Source organism: Phyllostomus hastatus, unplaced genomic scaffold (assembly GCF_019186645.2).
Source record: "Phyllostomus hastatus isolate PE091 unplaced genomic scaffold, TTU_PhHast_1.1 phas_scaffold_501, whole genome shotgun sequence".
Classification (NCBI taxonomy): domain Eukaryota; kingdom Metazoa; phylum Chordata; class Mammalia; order Chiroptera; family Phyllostomidae; genus Phyllostomus; species Phyllostomus hastatus.
This window is the reverse complement of record NW_025334033.1, coordinates 51344809-51370996: the sequence shown is the minus strand read 5'-3', so window position 1 is coordinate 51370996 and position 26188 is coordinate 51344809. Positions and strand designations below refer to the sequence as shown.

At 49.7% G+C, this 26188-nt stretch overlaps 1 protein-coding gene and 1 long non-coding RNA gene across 2 annotated transcripts; one reads left to right on the top strand and one right to left on the bottom strand.

The window, feature by feature from the left end:
- The first annotated feature begins 14060 nt into the window (after positions 1-14060).
- On the top strand, positions 14061-15714 carry LOC123808812. The gene is made up of 3 exons (XR_006783835.1): positions 14061-14277; positions 14851-14962; positions 15426-15714. It is a non-coding gene; the product is annotated as an uncharacterized LOC123808812 (long non-coding RNA).
- A 6517-nt stretch (positions 15715-22231) lies between these two features.
- On the bottom strand, positions 22232-25649 carry FOS (Fos proto-oncogene, AP-1 transcription factor subunit). The gene is made up of 4 exons (XM_045822736.1): positions 25359-25649; positions 24335-24586; positions 23799-23906; positions 22232-23674 (listed from the first exon to the last, which is right to left on the bottom strand). Exons 1-4 carry the CDS (start codon positions 25497-25499, stop codon positions 23033-23035), a joined length of 1143 nt encoding a protein of 380 aa, XP_045678692.1. The 5' UTR covers positions 25500-25649; the 3' UTR covers positions 22232-23032.
- Positions 25650-26188: the final 539 nt, after the last annotated feature.

Genomic DNA, 26188 nt, shown 5'->3' with positions numbered 1-26188 from the left:
TCTGAGTGGCTGGAGCTGCCCCAAGGCCCTCCATGCAGGAGAAAGATGCTTTAGTTACCTGTCCAACTGCCCAGACCGGGCCCAAAGCTCTCCTGAGCAGCACCGTTCTCCCCACGCATGCGTCTGCCGTAAGACTCTCCCTAAGCGCAGCGATCCTTTTTAACTCCTGCTGCTCACTCACAAGAGCAGCGATGGCCGGCTCACCGGGGCTGATCTCTAATTTAGAGGCGCTGGTTGTCTTAGCCAACACATGTTCACGTTCTCCACGGGCTCTCCCTCCACAGAATAAAGAGAGTAAGCCCATCATTTCTCACTCGGTGATCTTCAGGTGAGAAGAGGATAAAAGACCACAGCAGTGGAAGCCAATCTGAGTTCAAATCCCAACTTCACCTTCTACTGTCAGGGGGTCTAGGTCAAGTTGACTGACCTTTCTGTGCCTCCGTTTCCTCACACATGAAAGGAGGACAGTATCATCAGCTACCGTGCAGGGCTGCTATGAAGAGGGACGACTCGGAACAGGCAAAGCCCGGGGCTGTGGCTGGTAGTGAACACCAGGTGTTGGCTGTTGGACTGTCCGGTCTTCGGCGTTAAAGAAATCAGTCACCACGCAACGTCCCCTCACTTATGCAACCCACTCACATACACACATGACACACAAACATAACTAAATACACATGTGTCTACAACACATGCAACATCAACACACACAGAACACAACTCACAAGACACACACACACATGCGCACACAACACAGCCAAGCGTCATTTCGCAGTGCACGCTTGGTGGTGTCGGCCAACTTCAGAACCAAATCCCCGCTCACACACACTCACGACACTCAGTGCTCTTCCCCACGGCGTGTCATTGTGACATCAGGCGGTGTCACAACAAAGCCATTTACCAACCACTCGTGCCAACTGCTCTCGGAGCAGAATGCTCATTACCGATTTTGTTTCATAAGCTTCTCAGCAATAGGGTCTTCTCCGTCACTGTGTGGTGTTCCAGTGCAGAGCTTTGGAGTCAGATGGACATGGGTTCAAGTCCTGACACTACTACTTACCGGCTGTGTGACTGGGGGGCAAGCTGTTCAGCTTCTCCCGAGGTAGCAGCATTCTCATTTTATGAACGAGGGAACAAAGAACCAGAAAGGGCAAACTGGTACACGTGAGTCTCCTATTGTTACCTGTGAAAAAGATTCACCTTGCATGGTTCTTCTGAGGAATGGAAGGACAAAGAGCGGACCTCATTTAGATTAGAGTTTCGTATATGCTAATAATGTGCACAGGTTGTATAAGCGGTGGTGGTGGTGATAAAAGAGTATTTCTTTAAACAGAAAAAAAAGTTGCACTGTGACTGCTGTGACTGCTGTGACTCAGTGACTTGGGTGTCACCCTGCAAACAAGAAGGGTCACCTGTTTGATTCCAGGCAGGGCACACACCTGGGTTTCAGGCAAGGTCGCCCATTGGGGGCATGCGAGAGGCAACTGATGGATGTTTCTTTCCCTGTGTTTCTCTCTCCCTTCCCCTCTCTCTAAAAATAACAAATCTTTCTTGTTTCAAAAAAAAAGTTGCTTTGAATAAATTGACAGTTAATGGGACTCTCTGAGGGGGACTTGCATCACACTCACACATTTGGGCTCCAGATACCATAAACTCAGACCCAAATTGTGTTGTAACTGCTCCGTTTTCCTTCGTGAAATTTAGGAGGTGATGTTTTGACATTGTTTCATTTCATTTCATTTCCTCCTGATGGGTGGGCTTGTTTCTCAATGCAGGCAGAGCGAAAGGGGGAAGTATTTTAAATCGTCGTGATAGTCCAAGTTGGGAACCTCCTGGCCCCTGAGAACGAGCCCAGAACTCCTTACATTCTCCTGTATTTGGACTTGTTCCCAATTTTTCTAATTGCCGCATAGAATCCTTTCCTCGGTTTCTTCCAAAGCTCCCCCTTTCTCCTTCCAACTTGCCCCTTGATATTTGAGGGGTACCTTAACAATGAATTGTGAAATAATATCATAACCATATTTCATGTTCTTTTTTAAGATTTTATTTGTTTATTCTTAGAGAGAGAGGAAGGGAGGGAGAAAGAGGGAGAGAAACATGGATGTGTGAGAGAGAAACATTGATCGGTTGCCTCTCACACACCCCCAACCAGGAACCAAACCCACAACCCAACCGGGAACCGAACCTGCAACCCAGGCTTGTGCCCCGACTGGGAATCCACCAGTGACCTTCCAGTGAAGGAAGACGCAAGTCCCCTGCAGGGATGACACCGCGGAGGCTCTGAGTGGTGAGCCAGCAAGCCCTGGCTGTCAGCCTTCAAGCAAACGCCACTGTCTCCTGGGACAAAAAGACAGTCTGTAACTGAGACACTTTTTAAAAAAAGAATTGTAGTCAGAATGACACCCAACCCACTGAGCCACACTGGTCAGAGCACATTTCAGGCTCTTATGGAGCATTTCTGTTCACTAAGTGCTTTCACTTGTACTCTTCAGTGCTGACTGAAGCACTGAGGCACTGAAGCACTGAGACACTTTCTTAAAAAAGAATTGTGGTCAAAATCTGAACATTCAGTACAAATGTTTTCTCAGACATGTATGTATTACCTTTTCTCCTGGGTGCACCCCCAGGAGTAAAATTGCTCAGTCATGTGGTGGGGACTCTATGTCTGGCCTTTGAGGAAAGGCCAGATGACACCCAACCCACTGAGCCACACTGGTCAGAGCACATTTCAGGCTCTTATGGAGCATTTCTGTTCACTAAGTGCTTTCACTTGTACTCTTCAGTGCTGACTGAAGGAAGACGCAAGTCCCCTGCAGGGATGACACCGCGGAGGCTCTGAGTGGTGAGCCAGCAAGCCCTGGCTGTCAGCCTTCAAGCAAACGCCACTGTCTCCTGGGACAAAAAGACAGTCTGTAACTGAGACACTTTTTTAAAAAAGAATTGTGGTCAAAATCTGAACATTCAGTACAAATGTTTTCTCAGACATGTATGTATTACCTTTTCTCCTGGGTGCACCCCCAAGAGTAAAATTGCTCAGTCATATGGTGGGGACTCTATGTCTAGCCTTTGAGGAAAGGCCAGAATATAGGTAATAGAATTTGCCCTTTCAACCATGTTAAGCCTAAAGTTCGGGGCATTGAGTGCATTCACTGCATGGTGCAACCGTCACCACCACCACCGGCCCCCAGAAGTCCTCCTGTCATCCCAGACCAGAGCTCAGCTCTCGAGCAGCACTAACTCCCACCCCCTCGCCAGTCCCCAGCACCCACCACCCACTTCCTGTCTCTATGAATGTGACCACTCCGAGGTCCTCATGAAGAAGAATCATGTCTCATTGGTCCTTCCGTGCGACAGACACGGTTACAGCAAGGTTTCTGGAGGAAGTCCCCTGCACTGCTTTTCTTTGGGCTAATGTTGCCCACGAGCCAGACAGGGTGTCTATTCTTACCCTAAAGCAACCCGCCCCCGAGACATGGACACCTCGCAGGCCCTGCCCTGCAAAGCAGGTATTTTCTAGTATTTTGTTTTATACTGAATGCTGCTCATTCCTCTTCCACTGCAGGTGATTACTTGAATTGCAGTCATCGGCAATAAATAAATAAATACTCCTAGAGAAGAACGTGGGTATTTCCCAAAGGCCCCTCTCTCCAGTACTGGCCTCTCTATGTGAGTGTGTGTGTGTCGTTGTTTTGGGATTTTTTTTTTGTTTTAAAGAACTCTGTGGCCCACTTCAATTCATGTTTTGCCCAGAAAGCTAACACAGCTGCAAACTCTTTCTGCCGGGAGAGCCATCCAGGCTTCCCAGAGGCCTCTTTGCTGGTTCAGTGGCCACTCTCCTCCCTCTCACGCCGGCCAGCTCCTCTGAGCCCACTGCCGCCCAGGCCGCCTGCCCAGCTCTCGAGAGGAGGCTCTGCTCTCTGTGGGAGTGGCCATGCCTTGTCTGTGGGTTTCTATTACTTGGAGGAGCTCAGGCCCGGGACACCCCAGCCCCCTCTCTGGGCTTCCCCGCTCAGAGAATGGGCTCTGCTGCCTGCTGGTAAACTAGACTGGCTGTCACCATGACAACAAGCTGGCCCAGCGCCTGGATGACGCCAGGCCTGACTCCCTCCCTGCCTCACCCAAGTCTGTTTGGGTTCCAGCTGCTTTTGTTGGGCTTCAATTTGCTTGTCTGTTTGAGGCAGTTTGTTGCTGATTGGCTGCAGGGCTGGGCTTGGAGTCCCTGGGATACCAGGAAGTCCGCTCCCAACCCCGGGGAAGGAATTTCCTGGCACTCTGGGGGACTTCCCCATCACAGTGACAAGGAGAGCCCTTCGGGAAGGCGAGGCAGAGCCCCCAGGAGGCCAGGACACCAGATAGGCAGCCAACGCTCTGACCCCAGAGCCAGCTTCAATCGAGGGCACTGTTCCTAACCCACGGCGGATTGCTGATGCCACACGCATGGCGAAAGGCCAGCCTGTTGTTTGATCAAACAGAAGAAACAATATGTGCTGACAGAACAGTCCAGCTGTGCGGACATGTCAAAGATAAATAAATCAGGGAAGAAAAAGAAACGACTCGGGTTTTGAGGATGTTTAAGAGAATGTGGCGACAGACATCGAATGAATTCTCACTCAGCGTTTGAGGAGGTCTCGCTTGTTACTCAGATAATGGCTGCAGCAGGAGCCTGGAGCGGTGTGACTGATCTGGAAACACGCCCTCTAGCCTTTTGTCACTTCACCGGGCTTTCGTCTCCCAAGTAACTTATTTAATAACTTGCTTGGCAGCCGGGGCTCCTGAGTTCACCCCAGACCCTCTGATTTGTGATGGAAAAGGTGCTTCTCTTCGTTGTCCTTCGAAGCTGTGTGGGGACACCCTCAGCCCCTCGTTGGTAACACAGGGCGAACAGGGCCAGCCCGCCAGCCCAGCTCAGGCCCGGCACTTCCCGGGCTGCCGTCATCGTTGCTGCCCCCACCTGCGCCTTTTTTCTAGGGACCCTGACACCCTTTATTAGAATTACACCATTGATTCACAAAGTCTCAGGGGGCCAGGCGCTGTGCTAGCCGCTAGGGAGAAAATGATGGACCAGACAGACACAGTCGGGCCCTTTGGTAGCTTCTGGAATCGTGAGGGAGACAGAGTTTTTCAAATAATCACGCAAAAGGTAACATGATACCTGTGTCATGTGAGAGAAGCCGTTACAGGTCCCCCTGGCCAGCCCACCCCCAGCTGAACACCAAGGAGGACATCGGCCTTGGCCACACTGAGCAGAACTTCCCAGCCAATTCCTGTCTTAATTCCTGACCCACGAAACCGTGAGCTGTGATATGTGGGTTGCTGTCTTACACACACACACACACACACACACACACACACAATAAATACATTGGCATTAAGTATCTTAAGTATTAACAGAGTGTGGGATAGAGGAAATAAACTATATGTTAGTCCCTTTCTCTAGTTAAGAAACTAGAGTTGAGGTAGGCTTAGATCCTGTGCAAGAATCTAGAATACTGGGATGCAGAACTATGGGATGCAAACTCTCAATCCACAGTCTTGCAGGAAGATCCCCATGATTCTTTTTGTAAACCTCGTTTCGCTGAAGAGCGCCCTCTTTTGGCTAGGGGCGCTTTCTCTAGCCATGCTGCTGCTTTTAAAGGGATTTGTGGAATACTACGTCCACCCCTTCACCAAATGTGTCCCCAGCACCCAGGCCCAGGGACACAGCTGGTCAGCAGACACAGGCTCCCCACCCGTACGGGGCTGACAGTCACTTGAACCTCCTGCCATCTCTTTGGCACACTTTGGCACACTTTGTACCTCCCATTGATAGGAAAGGAACTGAGACAGGGATAAAACTTTGCTGTCAGTCATCATTTAGGACTGGAATTTGGACTCCAGGAAACAAGGAACCTCTCGCTGAACAGTCAATTGGACCCAAATTTCTCACCCTCCATAGCCACACTCGGCTTCGTGGCCCCCTCTTTCCTAACCTTGAGTTCCCTCCAGCTCGGGGTGTCTCTTCACGGTCCCCTCAACCACGGAACCCCACCCCCACACTGTCTCCACAAATGCCTTTCCCGCCGCTTCTCTTCTGCAATCACTGTCTTTCCGAAGCCCGCTTCAGTCTCCCTCTTCCCTAGGAGCCCCCCAACCCCCCGGGTAGCCCTGATACCCTCACACGCATTTGTGGATGGAGATCTGGGCCAACACCTCGTTGTGTACCTGCCACATCCAGGGCAAGGCCTTTGCAGGAGATCACTCCTGGAGCCCTTTGTGTTCAAGTCTCAGATACGCCACCTACGGGTCCTGTGGTGTAAGTGATGTTACCTCATCTCTGAGTTTCTCATGGACACGACATGATGGTCATTCCTACCTAACAAGGCCGTTCTGAAATTTAAAGGGCGTGTCGGAAGCACTCGGCACATTATAAGTCTAAGCTGTTGAACGTGTTCCACTTGGACACCTGCTTAAAAAGCAGCCTGGCCCTGGAGGCGTCACACACAGCCTCCGTCTGACCCACGTGCAGCGCCGCCTCCCAGCCGCCAGGCGGGAAACAGGGCTGACACAGGGGCCATGGGGCCTGGAGCCCGCGGTAGTTTGGGGAACCCGTGGAAATGTTTTCATTTCCTTTAAAGCTCAAAGGAGAAAATTAACTTTTATGTCACAAATGACTTTATGTATTTTAATATGTTCATCTTCGTACCAAGGCAGTAATAAAATATAATTTTTATAGAGAAAGGCCCCCACAAAGGCCAAAGTGCCTACAGCCCATGGAAGTTATGATAATGAAGAAAACCTCCTAATATTCAGAGAGAAGGGGAGAGAGAGAAAGGCAAACAGTGGCAAAGGAAAAAGAAAATTGGTTCCGGGAGTTCCTTCTGCCTCCGCATGGCAGTGCATTCTTCAGAGTACAGTTTCCAACACTGCTGCACTCTGTGCCCATCTGCTTTTAGTCGATCTTGTTCCCCAAGAATGGTGTGTTTTAATTTAAAAGTCATGCATGCCATCCCGCCTGTATCAGCTTGGTCGAGGATCGTCATGCCCTCCTGTGGCCGACAGAGGGCGCAGCGACTCAAGCTTAAGCGTGGGGATCACAGCGGCCTGTAGACAAGAAAGAGGCTGTCGTTTGATCCTCTTGCTGCTCAGAATGGTCCTGGGACCCACAACAAGGGAATCACCAGGTGCTTGTTAGAGATGCAGAGTCTTGGCCCCTCCTCTAAGCCTCCAGAATCAGAATTTTCATGTTAAGAATATCCCCCAAGTAATTTATGTACATATTAAGTTTGAGAAGCACTGATTTAAAGTCTTAGAAGGGGAAGCCTGCTTTCTCAAGAGAAAGGGGGTTGGGAGAGGAGCTGGCGAAGCCTTCCCCTGCAGCCCCCAAGTCTCCTGTCCTTTCAGCTAAGCAGCCAGCATCAGTCAAGATGGCACTGAAGCCACAGGAGAGGTGTAAAAGCATGTCAAAGGTCACAAATGAACTGGCTTATTCCTCTGCCATTCCACTGTTTATTGAGTGTCTACTATGTCCTGGCCATCAAGGACACAATAGTGAGAGAAAAGAAAAGAGATGCTGGTCCTGCTGTCCTGGGACTTTCAGCCTCGTGGGGACACCCAGGGTGCACAATCACCAGCACACATAACTACACGCCCTGGTGTTGCCACGCAGGTCCAGGGGGTCAGGAGAGAGGAACGGGAGCGAGGGGGGCTGGTTGTGCCACATGGTGAGGAAGGCCTCTCCAAGGGATTGAGCTCGAAGCTGGAGATCTGAAGGTGAACAGGAGATAGCCAGGAAAGGGGTAGGAGTTCCTGGCAGGGAAAACAGAGCGTACAAAGGTCACACACCAGGGAGAAACCGAAAGAAGACCAGCGTGCAGTGGCGCCACGTGAGGCCGAGAGGAAGGGCAGGAAGCAGCCTGGACAGGGCCAGGGGCGGTGGGGTGGGGGGGACACAGGCTCCACCTCAGTCACAACGTGACTGGCACACGGCTCTGTTCCCAAGGGTCCCTGCTCCGAAGGGCCCCAGCGAACATCTCCCCCCGCCCGCTGAGCTCCTGTTCTCCCCCACAGCCCAATCTCCTCGGCTAGCTTTCCTCCCCTTGCCCACTGCCAACCCCTTCTCTATTGCTTGTCCACTCCTACTGCCACTCTCCAGAAAGTCTTCCCTATTCACCATTCAGACCTGCTCTGCTCGAGTTGTCCCAACTTTCCCGGGCAACCAGCCCTCCATTTCAAGACATCTTCCCCTGAAGAAAAGACAGCCCATGAACCAGCAACAAGCACCATTTATTGAGGGCTCGTTATGTGCTATGTCAGGCACTGCTCAACACACTTTCCCATCCAGTCCTCACAGCAATGGTTTTGGGTAGCTGCTGTTACTCCGATTTTGCAGTCGTGCAAATTGTAGTGTGGAGAGAGTAACTTCTGCAGGGTTACACAGCTAGAAACTGGCTGAGCCAAGACTATCGATACCCTCCCGGTTGTAACAGGAATTGCACACGGTACCATGTGACACCCTACTGACCATACGGCTACGTTTCAAAAGCCTTAAAAGGGAGCACACCCTTGGCCCACTTCAAAAGAAGTAATCTGCGACGGGAACAAAAATTTAGCTGCTGAGATATTTGCAGCCTTGTCTGTAACAGCAAAAAGTTTAGAAACAACCCGAAGGTCCACCAATACAGAGCTGGCACAGTTGCTGGATGTTGACAAATAGAATCCTGAGTGATTCGTTATTACAATGTGATCACTTGAAAAAAATATTGTATATTCATGATCTACTATGTAGAAAAAAGACTACAAAACAGTATCACAGCATGGTCGTATTTCCATAAAAACACAGTATATAAACCAAAGAGTATAAAACTAAAGTGTACCTTGGAAAGGGAGAATCAAAACTACTGACAGGTGTTTATCTCTGTGATGGAATTACAGATGATTTTTATTTTCTTTGTTTTGATTATCTAAATTTTGTAAAAGTTTTACCACGAGCATCTATTTCTTTTGGAAAGTGGAGAAAGCAAAAAAAAAAAAACCAGGTGTTCGAGACTTCCCATCTACAATGTTCTGTTATCTGTTAAAAAAACAAATGTACCACTCTGCCGGGAACATTTTTTTAATTTTTTTTTATTACAAAAGCAGTATGCATTTGCCAAAAAAAAAAAAAAATCAGAAAGTACAGCAAGCCAAAAAAAAAGAAAAGCAAAGCACATTTCCTCCCCCGCAGAGGCACCCAGCGTGGACACCTGCACAACTCCTCAGCCGCGGCCATCCGCCCAAGGTCTGCTCCAGGTGCTACTCAAGGGGCCCCGCCCTGTCAGCCTTACTGGAAATAGGTGTTTGGAATGAGGCCTCCAGATTCCTCCGTGGTCTCCAAACAACTCCTCAGGTGGATTTGCCCAGGTTTTGAACCCTTGATCAACAACTTAGTGCAGATCCTGACCTATCAGGGAACGCACAACTAACCCCTCGTGGGTCACAGGGGACAAGCGCTGTCGAGTGGAAGGGCCATAAGAGTGATTCCTAACATACTTGGGATTGCCACATTCGGTCATCGTCGGATTTTGCAACCCTCCTTCCCCTTCAAAAAGAACTCGAGGACTCTGCAGAGCATTTGCATGTCCCGTTCGGTAATTTTCCACACAAGCAGCTGAAGGAATTAATTTGGCTTTAAGACTGCCATGACCCTCCCCACCCCCACCCCTTGAATAATTGCTGACAATCAAGCCAAGATGCCCTCCGTTGGGTAGGGAACGCCAGCTCTCAGGAGCTGTGCGGGCAGGTTCTGCCACGAGGGAGGCCACACCGGGCCTGGGAGTCCAACTCCCAGGGCGGGATGTATCTGGGACATTTACACTCGCGCGCGCACGCGCACACTCAACAGCAGGTTTCCAAGGCCCACCCTGCCCACACCCACTTCTGCCAGAGTCCCTCCTCCTGGGGAGAAGAGCAGCAGGAGGGGCCTATCTCTGCTGGCACCTGGCCGCCCTGGGTCCACACCCTCAGCGCAGCCCTTGGGCAGAACATGTTCCTAGAGTTAATGTGCAAGTCAAACCACCCCTGGTTTCTTCAGACGCCGTGATGGCTTATCACAGCCCAGACCCAGGGCCTCAGTTCCTGCTGCCAAGCTCTGGCTAGAGCTGGTGTCATTGCTCTTCAGTGGGTTCAGTCTCTCCTGAAACACGAAAGATAATTGAGGACCCAACTGTTTTCTATAGATGGCTCTTCTCCTTGACAGTAACTATAGCTCTTGTTTCTCAAGCTCCTTCAGTGCCAGGCCTTTGACAAGCAATGCACACAAGTCTTTTGAGGTGGACACAATCATCCCATTTCGCAGATTAAGAAAACTGAGCCCCACCCCCCCACAACTGCTAACAGAGACAGGAGTCAACCCAGACCTGACTGACCCCAAAGCTCAGGCACTGCCCCGGGAGGTCAGTGCAGAAGGGAGCCAAGAGACCACATAATGCTCCCCTATTCCATCTACAAGAGAGCAAAGCTGAAAATTTTATTTACAGACTGTGATATAGCACTTCCTATGTGCCAGGCACTATCCTAACACTTGCCATACACATATCAACCCCACTCACCCTCATCATGCCGCCACCATGAGACGTGCACTCATGTGGACAGAGAGGAGTGAACCTTCGAGAGGCCGCGCAGCACGTGGTGCAACCGGGGCATTAACCCGGCTCTAGAGCCTACACCGCCTCTCTGACCCCAGGAGCAGAGGCCCCCTTTCCTTATTTTTCATCCTTTGAGCTCCCCACGTCACCACCCTCCTCGCGTCTCTGAGAGTCCACTTCAGACTTCCTCATCGTCTGCAGAGCTGGTGTCCGCTTGTGCAACTGTTTTGTGAAACCCCCTGTTGTGCAAGGCCACATTCGCTTAGATCACTCTCTAGACCCCCCTCAAAGCGCTTAGCGTCTGAACAGTTCATTGAAGCCACGGCCTGGAGTTGCTTTTGTAGAAATCCATCAATCAATTGACTAATTACTCGGCTTACTGACAGCAGTGTTCATCCCCAGCCCTGTGCCGGGCACTATGAACACAAAAGATATGGCCCCAGCCTCCAGGAAAGACAACTGGAAACAGGCTATAAAAGAGTGTGCATTGTGTGCTGGGTCTGTGTACAGCTAGCTGTATTTCAAAAGATACATAGGAAAGAAGAGTCAGAAAAGTTGCTACGGAGGAGGTGGAATTTGAAATAGAATTTGAAAGCAGAGGCAGGCTTTGGCTAGCAGGAAGGAATAAAGCAGTCCAGACAAGAGGAATAAACAGAAATGTTTTTCTGCATCCAAATTGACCAAATCATCAGAAATAAACTAGAGAGAGAAGAAAAAAATTTCTGCCAACTTTTGCTATTTCCATCAGCGTTAACAAAGAAAATCTCTCCCTCCAACCTGCACCACCAAGATGCTGCTTCTAGAACTGGGGCATGGAGGGGGTCGCTCTGCCTCACATGTCCACTAGAGGGCAGAGCTGCTGCTCGTGACTTTACCTCCAAGTACAATCAGAGAGGAAGGTGCTAGGATTCCCCACCCCTCCTTAAATCAGCCAGCCGAAATGGCCAGAGCCATCCAAGGGAACCAGTCTTCTCAATCTGAGCTGCCTCCATATTCAGCCTAAAAATTAGTGAAGAAATATAAACTGTAAGAGGAAGTTAAGTGAGGCCAAAAGGGAAGGCAGATACAATAGAAGCATTCCCCCAAAAGATCTAACCTCTACGTACCATGGGGAAAAAACCTTCCAAAGAGCAGAAAAAGGATTTCCATGGCTTGGAAACTCCTCATGCTTTCTACCGTTATCTTGGATGACAAAAGCTTAATGCAGGACTTGAGTAACTATGAAAAGTGATCAGCAACTTTCTAACACTGGTTTCAGGACAGCCGACTGAGGCTCTCTGGATAAAGGTGGCCATTCCAGGCACTACAAGGAGAAATGCTTGTGGCTTTGGGAGTAGACACCTCCTTGCCGTCATCCCAAGCCCAGGTTTCATGCTGTGGGCTGTGCAGGGCAGCAAGTGCCTAAACGAGCCCTCTAATGAGTACTTATGTTCACTACACACCCCAGCAGCTCAGCCAGGCAGTAGGGTCCTGAAGCCACAGAAGGAAGAAGTTAGAAGCAGCTAGGTGAGGGAGAAGTGACACTAGTTTGAAGTCAGAAACCCTGGCTGTCCTGGGAGCACACCTGTGCTTTTCCCTTCCCCCTCTCCTTCCCTCACAGGTGTGCATCTCCTTCAACTCTAAGGTACCCCAGGAAACTTACAGCCAGGGAAACAATGGGCAGCAGCAGCTGCCCCCACCCCAGGCTAAACCCCTAAATCTGTCTCCAAGGCCCCCTTTCCCCTGACTTTCCAGTGAGCCAAGGCAACCCTGCCTAGGCTCTCTCCTGTTGATTCTTCTATCCTAAACCCTTCCTTGCTTCAGCTTTAATAAACATGCTCAAAATCAAAAAGCAGGAGAAAAAGAAAAGGAAAAGGAAGGAAAGGAGAGAGAGGAGAAGAGAAGAGAAGAGAAGAGAAGAGAAGAGAAGAGAAGAGAAGAGAAGAGAAGAGAAGAGAAGAGAAGAGAAGAGAAGAGAAGGGAGGGGGAGGGGGAGGGGAGGGGGAGGGGAGGGGGAGGGGAGGGGAGGGGAGGGAGGGGAGGGGAGGGAGGGGAGGGGAGGGGAGGGGAGAGACTGTAGCTTTTATCTGTCTTTTTAGCTGTGCAAGTTTGGATGGGTGAACCAACTTCTCTGATCCTTATATTCCCCTTTTGTGAAAATAGAAAGGCTGAATTAGAGAATAATCTCTGATGGGTGAATCAGCCCCCAAATTCTGAAAAACACGCATTCCCTTTGGCCAAAAGAACTGGGGTCCGGACTTTACAGGAAGGGGGGCGCCCCACTGAGCAGCTTGAAGAGTTAACCCCAAGCCCGAAGCCAGCTCCCCAGCGCACGCACTCTCTGGCCACTGCGGCACTTCCCGCCCCACCCCCACACTCAGGCCGCGAGGCAAACACCCACGGCTCCTCCAGACACTTCTGGATTCCTCCCTGGAATGCTTATTGCCCTTTACACCTGCAAATCGCTTTACATCAGCAACCTTGCTGCACGATTATTAATCATCACGATATTCCTTCTTCCGCCTGTAAAAGGAATTGCGGGGGTCCAGATTTATGAAGGTGAAATCCGAAGGTAATTTGCCTGTGATTGATTCAATAATCAGTTAACTAAAGTCAATTAAGCGCCTAATATGAGCAAGGCACAGAGACACAAATCCGGTTACTATGAGGTCAGAATTGTAGGTAGGGGTCCTCAAAGAACTTTACTGACATTCCACTTCTGTCGTGGGGGAGGGGGCGTAGTTAGAAGATGACAGACGATCCCCCCCCTCACGAACCTGACGGCACTGTTGCAATTACTAAGGTCCCACCCCCATTTTACCAGGCCCTTTAGAGGGAAACGACCTTTCCAAGGTCACTTATCTCAAGGGGCAAGAGTGATCCCCAAACCTCGGTCTTCGAAGCGTTTCACTGAGTCATGGGCGAGAACCTTAAGTTGAAACCTATAAAATTCACAAAGACTTAGGCATCGGATAGCTGTTTCCATGACTTCTGGGCTCAGAGTGAGAAAATCACGACCCCAGCTCACCCACCCGGAACAGACGAGACGACCCCAAATCCTGACTGCATCCTCAACGATCAAGGAATATTCGAGACTTCAGAGGTCATCCACTAATCACCCACGTCCTCTCTCAGGGTCCCTGAGTGACCCCACCCGTCACCCCCGCTGGGTCTCCGGGAAGGGGAGGAGGGCACGTGGAACACAGCCAACGTCAGCACACCCCGGAGGCGTGGCCGGGGGCGGGGGCGGGGCGAGGCCGGAGTCCGGCTCCCAGCCTCCACCCGGCAGGCGGCGTGGTGACTGCGCCAAATATGGGCAGGGCGGAAGCGGCTGGTAGACGTCACGGCGCCGGGTGGGGCAGCGCTGCGGGGCGGGTGATGGGTGGTGCTGACGGCGCCTACGTGTCACCACGGAAACCAAACAGTAAATAGAGGACTCGAGAGCTCCTGGCGCAGCCTGACCTGGCGACCTGTCCTGGAGCAAAGGGCCCGATGCTGGGAAGGGCCAGGAGAAACCTGGGCCTGGCAGACTTGGGTGCTGACGGGCTGGGGGAGGGGACGCTGGAGAAGCACACTCTCTGGGAGGTCCCAGCTCTTGCTCAACCCAGGAGCCAGCAGGGACCGGTCAGGAATAGAAAGGAGCGCTTCTGCATTGAAAGCCTGTCTGTCCTTTCTTGAAGGGCTGCCATTGACCTCTAAGGTTGGAGATATTGGTTCTGCTTTGTGTTTTCTTACTAGTGGCTAAGAATTCAGGCATCGGAGCCACAGTGCCCGGACCTTAAATTCTAGCTCCGCCACTTCCGTTGGATGATCTTGCGCAGATCACAATCCTTCTGTGCTCCCAGACTATTTTGTCTATAAAAGAAGAGCAGGTCTTGCCTGCTAGTGTTAGTTTAATGAACTAATATAGATGTGTAGATGTGTGTGTGTAACAGTGTCTGGCAGATTGTGAGCCAAAATTAGTGCTAGTTATTTCTTTTTTTAGCCCTAAGCAGCACAGCGGCAGCTTACCTAGTACTAGGCAGCTACTGAACTGTACTACTGATGTTTTGTTTTCTTCATTTTTTAGTTTTAAAGTATTTCCATTTGTAAACTTAATGCTAAAGGTTAGTAAAATATTTCACGTGTTAACTGAAATGGGCTCTCAACAAATAAAAACATTGCTTGTCTCAGTTTGCACTGCTTCATGGTTTTAAATTTTAAACCAGAAACTCCAAATGGTATAAAGAAGAACAACTGAAGTAATTGGACCTCAATTTCTTTGCCTTGACAGTCACTGTGTGATCGTTACTTCAGATCTACTGTTTACACGCGGAACTGTGAGCCGCCAGAGTCAGAGACTCCACACCAGTGATTCTGAACCATCAGAGACTTTTAAAGTGAAGGTATATAGCGGAGCCCATGACGGGGGACCAACTGTTAGTGTAACTGGAGTTACTTCCATGTAGGATGCAATGTTTTAAATGATAAGTAATCTTTGAAATGAAATTTACATATACACTATGAAAATTCAACGGTAATCCCAGCCACTGTTCAGAATTTGTAACAAGATTTTTTTCAGGAAGAAGTATTTTGTCACCAACAATGTCTAGAATTTCCAGTTTAATGGTGTTTTACTGCTACTTTTAAACTCTCAGCAGGTGTTATGACCTCTTGTGGCTGACAGACCCTAGAGTGACCCCAATAATTCTTGCCTCCTGGTGTCCATGCCTTTGCGTAGTTCCATCCCCCTGAGTCCAAGTGAAACCTGCAAGACTTACTTCTGAGCAATGGGACACAGCCAAGGTGATGCGATTTCACTTCTGTGATTATGTTGTTGTGTGTGTGTGTGTCCTTCTGTCTTGCTAGCACACACTAGTGGATTCTCCTGGTAGCCTTCACCAAGCGAGCAGCCATGTTGAAGAAGCAGCCTGTAGGACTTAAGGGCAGCCTCCAGCCAACAGCCAGCAAACAGGCAGGCCCTTAGTTACACAGTCCCAGGGAAATAAAGTCTGCCAACAACCTGGACGAGCTCAGAAGCAGACCCTTCCCCATTCACGCGTCCAGGTGAGAACACAGCTTGGCTGGCACCTTGACTGCAGCCTTGGGAGACCTTGAAGAGAGGATTGAGCTGAATTGTGCCTGGACTCAGACCCAGAGAGACTGTGAGACAATAAATGTGTGTTGCTTGAAGCTGCTAAGTGTGTGGTAATTTGTTACCCAGAAATACAACACTAATCTATCCTCTTTGTCTGCTCCTGGGCTGGACTTCTCCGACCTCCTGTGCTTGGTCTACCGCCGCAGTGCCGCCTACACTGCTCAGCCTTCTACCATAAGTGACGATGTGTCTCCACTTGCGTCTCCTGATGTTGTCAGAGTTTCAGAGCTGGAAAGGGAGTTCTGAGATTTTTGAAACCCACTCCGGATCTGGTAGAGGAAACAGTCTCAGGTTAGAGTCTTACCCTAGGTTGCAAATGTACATAGTTAGGGGCAGATTTTAACATTTTAGCAGAGCAGTAAAGCACGTTGAACTTTAAAGCTGCAAAGAGCTGATTTTTCAAATCTCAGATCTGCTATTTTTCCATTGTGTGAACTTGGTTAACTCATTTAACCTTTCCTAGGTCATTTTATTACCTGTAAAATGAGGATCCTAATATCTGCCTCATGGGATCATTGTGAGGGCTAAATGAGAGCATCCATTCAACAAAAATTGTTGTACGCCCATTATGTGCCAGGTGCCAGAGGAGAAATGGTCAGCAAAGAGACTGTGGTCCCTGGCTCAGCACTGCCTGTGAAGTGCACAGCACCGTTCGGCACAGAGCAAGCGCATGTAAAATGTTAGCCATGGTCAATGTTATATCCTAGAGCTCCAGGTTCCATCCTAACCACACGCCTCCAGACAAGCTCTATAAATTTACATCATAGAACCTCCATCATGTAATTCCACCAGCCTACATCTCCCCTCCCCGAAATTCCACAGGCATCGAAAACTTGACCTGTCCAACCCAGAACTTAGCATCCCCCAAACCTGCTCTTCTTCCTATAGTCCCAAAGTCATTGGTAGAGCCCCAGGCTTCTTTGTGTGTCAGGTCTGGTCAACCTGGGAGTGAGCTTGGACTCCCTCCCTCACCTCCCACATCCACTCAATCACCAGGTGCAGACAGTTGTACCCGCTAACCACCTCTCGTTCCCTCTACGCTCCCACCACCACTGCCTTGGTTCAGCCTACACACAACCGAACTAAATAAATCCCAGGCTTTTATTAATCTGACCACAGTTATCTCTTTTCAACCTATCTCCAGCCCCCTCCACTTTGATGTTGTGATACTGATGCAAATGAAATCAAATGTACCTATGGAATGCTCTTTAATTTACAGCTCCCATCCTCTCCTCCCCCAGCCCCACATTTTACAGTCCAGGAAAACTGAGTGCACTGGTTTATGAGTCTGTGTCTTTACACTGCTATTCCTCTGCCTCCTGGAATTCCTCCACCTCTCACTTGCTCATCTTCACTTTATCCTCATCTGCTTCCCTTCGGCCACCCGTGAAGCCCAGCTTAGAGGTCTCCTATTAGAGACCCCCCCAGGCAGAGTTCATCACTTCCTCCTTCGTGCAAACCTGCACCTCGCATCAGTTTTCATCGTTACAGTGTGTTGTAGCGGGTATGTGTGTGTGACTTCCCCCCTCACTGGACCATGAACTCTTTGAGGACAGGGCTTTGTCTTCCCCGAGTCTGAATCCAGCACCTGATATATAGTGGGCACCACAAACATTTTGTTGAGTGAAATGAAGCCCATCCTTGTTCCAAAGGGTATATATTTTCTCCCCTGAAACCTCCACCTCCCTAAATTATAAGGATATTACCTAATAGCTAATACTTTTATAATACTTCTGTGCGCCCAGGCACTGTAATTAACACTCTATACACGCTAACCTATTTCGAGCTCACAACAATGCCAAGAGGTGGGTACAATTATTATCCCTTTACAGATGGGGAAACTACAGTTGCCCCAAATCAAGAAGCCAAGATCCCAAGCTGGTCTGCGTTCTGAGTTAGTCTGCTATATTGGATCCAATTCCTCAAATCCAGACTAACTAATCACATTGTTTTGATAGGTTTAGCTGTGATGACAGTTTCACGACTGATTAAAAAGACCGAAGATGAATCATTGTTTCTGCAGACCTGACCACAAATTGCTCCCCGATGTAAATATGGCCGCAACTGAGGCCTGTGCCATCTACCCTCTATGATGAAGGTGATGCTTTTGCCTCCACACCCTTGAACAGCCTCCTTTCCTATGGGTCTTCTCCCAATGCAAGCAATGGTCAAGCCCCTCCGGGTTCTTATCCTAATCAACTGATTTAACCACACCCAAGCACCAAGCCGGTGTAAGTTAAAAGTATAAAAAGGCTTATTATTTAACAATAGATGGCCATTGGGCCAGGAAGCGTCCTTGGAACAGGGGCCAGAGCCTTTTTTGCTCTTTGGCCTTTTGGGCAGCTGAACAATGCTTCTTGGGGAAAAAAAAAGGCAACTGAGTTTAGTCCATGAGTGGGTGTGTGGAACCATTGAAATGAATTGCATTGCAACAAAGCTTCTGTGGCTTTTTCCTTTGTGCAAAGGAAGTGGAAATCTGTCCAGCTAGCACCCTTCAGGGATTTTGAACTGACTCATTGGGAGTCAATACACCTCATACCCCACCTGCTTCTCTTCAGGTCTGGGCATATTCTTGGAAAGTGATGATTATGACGGTAATGACATTGATATCGATAATGGCGGTGATAGCAGCTAACCCTGTTCTAACGCACACTAAATTTTAAGTTGTATCATTTCACACGTCACTTGCTAAGAATCAATGAATTCGAATGGAATTCAGTGACTCACTGAAACTTGCATATCAGTAAAAGTGGAAAACATAGTTGTGTTCATTTTTTTGAAGATGAATATACCTATACTTACATATGCCTCCATTCTTCAGTTGAAATACCTTTAAAAAATAAAAGAAAACATAAATTAAGTGTTGCAGATACGGTATGGGCTGTGAAAAAACAAAGCAGGATAATGGAATAAGAGTCATGGAGATTTTTTTTATTTTATTTTTTTAAAGATCTTATTTCTTTATTTTTAGAGAGGGAAGGGAGGGGGAGAGAGAGAGAGAGAAACATCAATGTGCAGTTGCTGGGGGTCATGGCCTGCAACCCAGACACGTACCCTGACTGGGAATCAAACCTGCGACACTTTGGTTCGCAGCCCGAGCTCAATCCACTGAGCTATGCCAGCCAGGGCGAGTCATGGAGATTCTTAATGTATGTGCTGAAGTAGTTACTCTAGAGAGAGTGGCTGGGGAAGCCCTCTTGGAAGGGATGTCCTTTGAGCTGACTCCTGAGTGACTGGAAGGAGCCAACTCCAGCAAAAAAGGCCCAGGCAGAGGGACAGCAAGTGCAAAGGCCCTACGACAGCAGCCAGTGCACTGTGTACGTGTCCGGAAGGGGAGGAAGGCCGTGAGCGGAGTGCCTGTGGGAGAGAAGGACAGGACATGGAGTCGGAGACGAGGCCGGAGTCGGCTCCTTAATGTGTAGAGCCAAACGGCCCAGCAAGAAGCGCCCGGACATTCAGCACTCCAGTGATGCTTGTGTCTCCTTTACATTGTGAGAAATCTGATTATTCTCTGCTTGGATGAAATCTCATATGCAGTTAAAGATTGATTTGCGGGGGGGTTAGATTTATTCTTATTTGAAAAACATTGAAACCTCAGATGGTTTCCTTAGAGGAATCATCTGAAAACGTTTACATTGCCTCGGTCTCTTCTTTGTCCATTAATTAAAGATAGCCTATTTGATTGACTTTTACTCACACATGGAAATTTGCTATTGATACAAAATTACTGTTATTAAGACCAGTTGTTAAATGCTGCCCTTTAATTTTGATAATTACACAAGGAAGATGCAGAGATATGTAAAGGCAATGTAGACGCTACAATCCACTCTTATATAGAGATAAATATTTTGTTTCTTCTCTCCTTTTTCCATCTAAAATTAATTTGGAGCTGGAAACACCTTGGCTATGCATTCACTTTGAAATTGAGTTGGCAGAAGTGACCCAGGGGAGGCAGTTAAGGAATTCCAGGAGCCAAGATGGAAATGGGATATGTGTTTGGAGCCAGACATAATATCATAATTGGGCTTAATTCATAACAAGGCCTGGAATAGGAGAATTTAGAGACTATGTGAGGAATACATTTCTGTTTATGGAAATGGGACAGAATTTATGTGTTCGTCCACCTGGCAGATACTCATAAGTCCTGTACTTGGTGCCCGTCCCTGAGACAAGGCTGGGGATCCAACAGTGAGCTAAACTTGACATTCTCCCAGTAAGGAATTGACCCTTTCCGATCCTCATTTCCATCCCCTGCTGTTATATGTATCTCTTTTGTACCAGTGTTGAACGATAGTGCCCTGAGATAGCTGTTTTGCAAAACCAGTATAAGGTCATACCGTGTGGGTGGGGAGCAGAGTCTTTCTCAAAAGGAAACTGATATTCTCAGGGTCCATCGTCCATGGAACTTGCAGACTCGGGAGTCAGGAAAGGAGGATTTGGAAGGAGCCCGTTAGCTGAAGAGGGAATCCTTTTCTCCTCTGGATCCCATGAGGATGACTGGCAGGGAGCTTGGTGGACTGTTGCCTTGTGGGGGACCCTGTAGCAGGCCCCTAAGGTGCCTATGACAGAGCTTTCCTGTCGCAGGTCCCCTCCCTGGATTTCCATGCAGTCCTGTTGGTGCAGCAGCCTGCTCTCAGCCAGGCTGCAGTTACCAGAGGAAGGGTCTGTGTTCAGGCCTAGGCCAGGGCTGTCACATGGGGAGCAATGGCCTCTCTCAATAGCCAGCATGGGGCTTACAGAGGTCAGGTCCCCAGGAGCGGTTCAGTGTCCACGCTAGAGGTCTAGCCTCCCTTTCATCCATCTGGGAAGCTTCCATGGGTTGCTATTACTGCACATGTAAGGGAGCCAGCTGGCTTCTTCACAGGGTAAACCACTTTGTTGTTTCAGATCTGGGTGTTAGTTATAGTATAGCATTTCCATATTTAGTTTAGGTCATATTGAAAGGCTACAGAAAATTTACCCTCTGAAGAGCAAACAGGGAGTCTAATGCCACTTTCATGATTGCCAGACAAGCAAAAATATGCAAGTGATGTGTGATCTGTCAGTGCTCTTACGGACCTAAAGCAAATTACTTTCGAATGCCAATTATTCAGAAAGCAAGTAAGAACATCAACCTCAATGGAATTGTCATTTTATTTTATTTATTATCCCTTTAACCCTCACCCAAAGACATTTGTCCATTGCTTCTTAGAGAGAGGAAAGGAGGGAGAGAAGCATCGACTGGTTGCCTCCCGTACATGACTGGACCAGGAACTGAACCCGCAACCTTTAGGTTATGGAACAACGCCCCAATCAACTGAGCCGCACTGGCCAGGGCAGAATTGTCATCTTAAATTAAAACTTTCAGTTTGACTAAGCGTTACGCCCCATAACCACCCAGTGATTTTCATTATCACCAAACCATTAGAAGGCTGGCACTGAAGCGGCTGTTCAGCTAGCATGTGTGCAGACCTGGTCTCTGGCCTCCGCGCCGGCGCCTGCATGCCGCCTGAGCCCGGCAGGAAGGGCACCACCTGCTTTCCCGGTGGTTTGCGCTGGTGCGTGTAAGTGCCTCATTACCAGAGGTGTCCCAGGCAAAGGTCATGTTCTTCTTTAAGATGATGAAGTTTCTACATTGAAGCTTATTCAGAGTCTTGTTGACTTCTGATTGAGCTGTTATGTAACTTTTTGTTTACCAAATGATCAACCATTATTTGTACAGTTTGAGATCGCTTTGAAATTCTCAGAGCCAATTTTTCTCCGCCTCCCCACCCTCCCCCTGCTTCCCTGGGTAAACTCAATGCCAGGCATATGATGTTAAAGATATTTTTTAAAGTACAATGTACTTCTTACTAAGAGATAGGACAATAACCCTTCTCTTGCTGAAAATAAAGATAATTCCACTAAATGTATGTATGTTAGAGGTAATGACTGAAAAGGTTGTTGTTTTTTTTCTTCCCTAACCAAGTGAAAACCTTTTTAACCAAGAATTAAGAGGCAGTTCTGCCTCGTGGATAGGCTAATAGGTGAGGAAGATTCCAACCCCAAAAGCGAGACACAGAAAAAGTTGTTCATACTAACTATTCCTCAATTTGCTCACCTTAGAGGTAAGAGGTTACCCTTCACGTGATTTTGTGGGAATAAAAAGTTAAAGTCGTTTGTGCAAAGCTTAATTCTATTTGCTAAAAGGATTCCTTTAAGATCAAGATGATTAAACTTAATATTAGCACAACTGGATTAAATATGCACCCCCTTTGACTTTCAAAATAGAAAAAGAAGCAGGAAGACGTGTTCCCACAGAAGCTACTCAGAGCAGATGCCCACCCTCAGAAACTGCAAGCAGAGAACCCTAGGAATGCGCTGTGAAGACTTGTACTTATAAACTTTTCCAGCATCAGCTCTAGAGTTTCCTTCTCTTTAATAAGGGGTCGAACAAAAGGGTGTGTCCCCTTCCAGGAGCTCCGCTTCCTGACACACTGGTCCCCAAAACCTTTCAGAATCTCACCCAACTTCCCGAATGAGAAGAGCACAAGGCTGGTCGCATTCAACTTAAATGCTTTTATTGACAATGTCTTTGAACAATAAGCAAACAATGCTTAAATTTTTCATTCAAATTCACTTTCCACATGTCAAAAGACCTCAAGGTAGAAAAAAATAAAATAAAAATATAAATATCTGAGAATCCATCTTAATAAATAAATTAAAAACACAATAAAACGTTTTCATGGAAAACTGTTAATGTCAGAACAATCATTCCACCTCAACAATGCATGATCAGTAACATGACGATGAACATTGATGTTGAAGAAAAACTACAGTACATGGATATAGCTATTTAATTCTATCTACTAGAAAATAAATTCGTATCTTTTCTTAGTTTAATATTGGCCATTGCTAATCAGAACACACTATTGCCAGGAACACAGTAGTTATTGTGAAAATCAGCTGCACTAGATACAATTTGAAAATATCCAGCACCAGGTTAATTCCAATAATGAACCCAATAGATTAGTTAATGCTATGAGAAGACTAAAGAGAAAAAGAGACGCAGACCCAGGCCTGGCTCAACATGCTCCTAACTACCAGCTCTCAGATGTGTCACGGGGAACAATACACACTCCATGCGTTTTGCTACATCTCTGGAAGAGGTAAGACTTGAATCCACACGTGGATGCTTTCAAGTCCTTTGAGGCCCACAGCCTGGTGTGTTTCACGCACAGATAACATCCTCCCTAGGTCTACAGGAACTCTCGAGGGAAGATGTGTTTCTCCTCTCTGTAATGCACCAGCTCAGGGCAGGGGCACTGGTGTGTGCCTGCTGCCTCCCCTCCCTGCCTGCTCACAGGGCCAGCAGCGTGGGTGAGCTGAGCGAGTCAGAGGAGGGCTCGTTGCTGCTGCTGCCCTTGCGGTGGGCAGCCGCGCAGCTGGGGAAGGAGTCAGCCTCCGGGTAGGTGAAGACAAAGGAAGACGTGTAAGTAGTGCAGCTGGGAGTACAGGTAACCACCGGGGTACAGAGGGGCTCCAGCTCTGTGGCCATGGGCGCCATCCCCAGGGAGCCACCGTGCAGGGGCTCCCAGTCTGCTGGATAGAAGGAACCAGACAGGTCCATGTCTGGCACAGAGCGGGCGGTCTCAGAGCCGCTGGGCCTGGCCGATGCCGGGAACAGGAAGTCATCAAAGGGCTCAGCCTTCAGCTCCATGTTGCTCACGGTTTTGATGGGCTCCACGGAGGGTTTGGGCTCAGGGTCGTTGAGGAGGGGCAGGGCGAAGGCCTCCTCGGACTCGGGGGTGGCAGCCTCGGGCAGGCCTCCACTCAGATCAAGGGAAGCCACAGACATCTCTTCCGGGTAGCCCAGATCATCGGGGATCTTGCAGGCAGGTCGGTGAGCTGCCAGGATGAACTCTAGTTTTTCCTTCTCCTTCAGCAGGTTGGCAATCTCAGTCTGCAAAGCAGACTTCTCGTCTTCTAGTTGGTCTGTCTCCTGTGTACACAGGGATAAAGCAAAGCATAAGGCACAGGCTTGCTCAAGGACACTGCTCCCTTACGCCCCATCTCCAACTTAGCCCTTAAGTTTTAAACAGGAGTGACCCACACAGTCTACCCACCGCTTGGAGTGTGTCGGTCAGCTCCCTCCTCCGGTTTCGGCATTTGGCTGCAGCCATCTTATTCCTTTCCCTTCGGATTCTCCTTTTCTCTTCTTCTTCTGGGGACAACTGGAAGAAAAAAGACCAACAGTCAGGAACAGCGTCTGCCACCAGCTCCACTCCCTCGCCCCAGTGAAACTGGCTGCTGCAGCTTCCCAGCTTCCTGGCACCTCATCTGTGAAGCCATTTCTATCTAACCTGCATTTGCAGGCTGGGTGTGACTTGCATTTCAAATAAGAGGCTCAGCAAGACAATGAAGAACAGCCCAGTGCAAAAGCATGAGATAGGACCTCCTAGGGAAGAAACTATTAGCTTGGGGTGGGACAATCGGAGTCTGACTCCGGATGGAAAGGGCTTAGAGCCAGAGTTCCCCGTTCAGGATGGGCAGTCAGTTCCATCAGTGACCCCACCCTACCCACTGTGCTCTCCATCTACAAGATGCTGACACCCTCGCTCCCCCTTCCCCCGCCCAGCACACGAGGTGCTGAAGAACTCACCTGTTCCACCTTGCCCCTCCTGCCAATGCTCTGAGCTCTGCTTCCTGTCATGGTCTTCACGACTCCCGCCCTGGAGTAAGGCCCAGCCGAGGGGGTGGGGACTCCGTAGGGGTGGGGGGCTCTGGTCTGGGATGGAGCCACGGAGGAGACCAGGGCGGGCTGCACGAGCCACTGCAGGTCTGGACTGGTGGAGATGGCAGTCACAGTTGGGATGAAGTTGGCACTGGAGACGGCCAGATCCGTGCAAAAGTCCTAGAACGAAAAAGAAAGGGGAAGTTGACGTGAGCGAACAGATTCGAGAGACAGGTGAGGTGAGCCGGGCTCCCAGTGCCGCATGCAGCAGGGAGGGGAGGAGAAACGGTCCTGCCAGGGCCTGCTCCTGTCTTTTTATATTCCCTTTTATATTCCCGGATGAAAGGTCTCCCTCTTTCCGCCAAGAATTCTGCCGCGCGGAGCCTTTCTCCTCCATCCCGCCGCTGCGTTCCCGTTATCCCTTCAGCATCACTTGCTTGAAAGGGGGTTTGTTATAAATATCCCTGACGTCTGCGCTGACGCAGGCGCCGCTCCGGAGTCTCCTGAATGAACTCGCTTTTTATCAATGAAACTGCCTTACACACCGGCTTGCTTCGCTCTCCTCCCCCCCGGCTCTGCTCCAGGCTGCCAGCGGAGGGGGGATTGCCCCTTTTTGCCGCCCCCCTAGAGGAGTCAGTGCCTCCTCAGCGAGTTTTTGCTGGGGACACTTTTGCCCCAGCTAGTGCCAGAGACCCGTCACAGAGCGCGGGCCGGGGGCAGATCAAAAGCAGCCCGCCGCGGGAAAGGAGAGCCAACTCTACTCTGCCCAGCGCGTGTGCGCTCCAACAAGGCTCAGGCTCCCGGAACGGGGCTGCTCCGGCCGGGGCAGCCTCCCTCCGCGCCGAAAGGGGGTACCTGACCGGTCTCCCTGAGCGTCCCATCCCGGGCTTCCCCCCCCACCCCCCGCTGACCCCGAGTCCCCATCCCCGCGGCGGCGTGCAGCCAGCCTTACCTGCGCATTGACAGGAGAGCCCATGCTGGAGAAGGAGTCGGCCGGTGAGTGGTAGTAGGAAAGACTGTCCCCGGCCGGGGAGGCGCTACTACAGCGGGAGGAGGATGCCTCGTAGTCAGCGTTGAAGCTTGAGAACATCATGGTCGCGGTTAGTCCAAGCCGGGGCGCAAGGCTGAGGGGCAAAGGCAGGTAGGAGCTGAGGGGCAGAGCTGGGTAGGAGCGCGGTCTCTGTGTTTTCGCTGCGCCGCTGCCGCTGGCTCTGTCTCTGCTCCTCCGCTGCTCGCTGCAGATGCGGTTGGAGTACGAGGAGCGGCAGCCACCGTTTTTATCAGCAGGCATGAATGAGTCAATGACGTCACAGCGCAACCATTGCGGGCTGGAGGGGGTGGCGCTGGAGCCCGGAGACCTCTGCTGCCCCCTGGCCGCCTCCACCGCCCTCTCAGCTCCCGAGCTGGCCACCCGTCTTGTTGTGTGTGCTTATACTGTAAACGTTTAGAAATCTGGGTCTTAGGGGTCCCCTCGACCCCCTAGGATTAGGGACAGCGAGGACGGCTCCCCCCACAGGGCCTCCAGGACCAGCCGTGGAAACCTGCTGACGCAGATGTCCTAATATGGACATCCTGTGAAGAGGGAGGAGGAATTGACGGGAACTGCTCGCCTGCTGCAGCCAACAACGAGGGTGCAGCGCGGGGGGAGGAGGGGCTGCGGCCGGGGGAGGGGAGGCGGGAAAGGCGCAGAACGCGAGCGAACATTCGCACCTGGGTCAATGCGGACCCTTGTTCCCGCGGCGGGGGGTGGGGTGGGGACGTCTTTTTACCAGAATTCCGTAA

Coding starts and splice junctions, on each gene's coding strand:
- FOS (XM_045822736.1), bottom strand. CDS start 25,499: ATGATGTTCTCAAGCTTCAACGCTGACTACGAGGCATCCTCCTCCCGC. Junction 24,587..25,358: donor GCTCTCCTGTCAATGCGCAG/GTAAGGCTGGCT, acceptor TTTTCGTTCTAG/GACTTTTGCACGGATCTGGC. Junction 23,907..24,334: donor GGAGGGGCAAGGTGGAACAG/GTGAGTTCTTCA, acceptor TTTTTCTTCCAG/TTGTCCCCAGAAGAAGAAGA.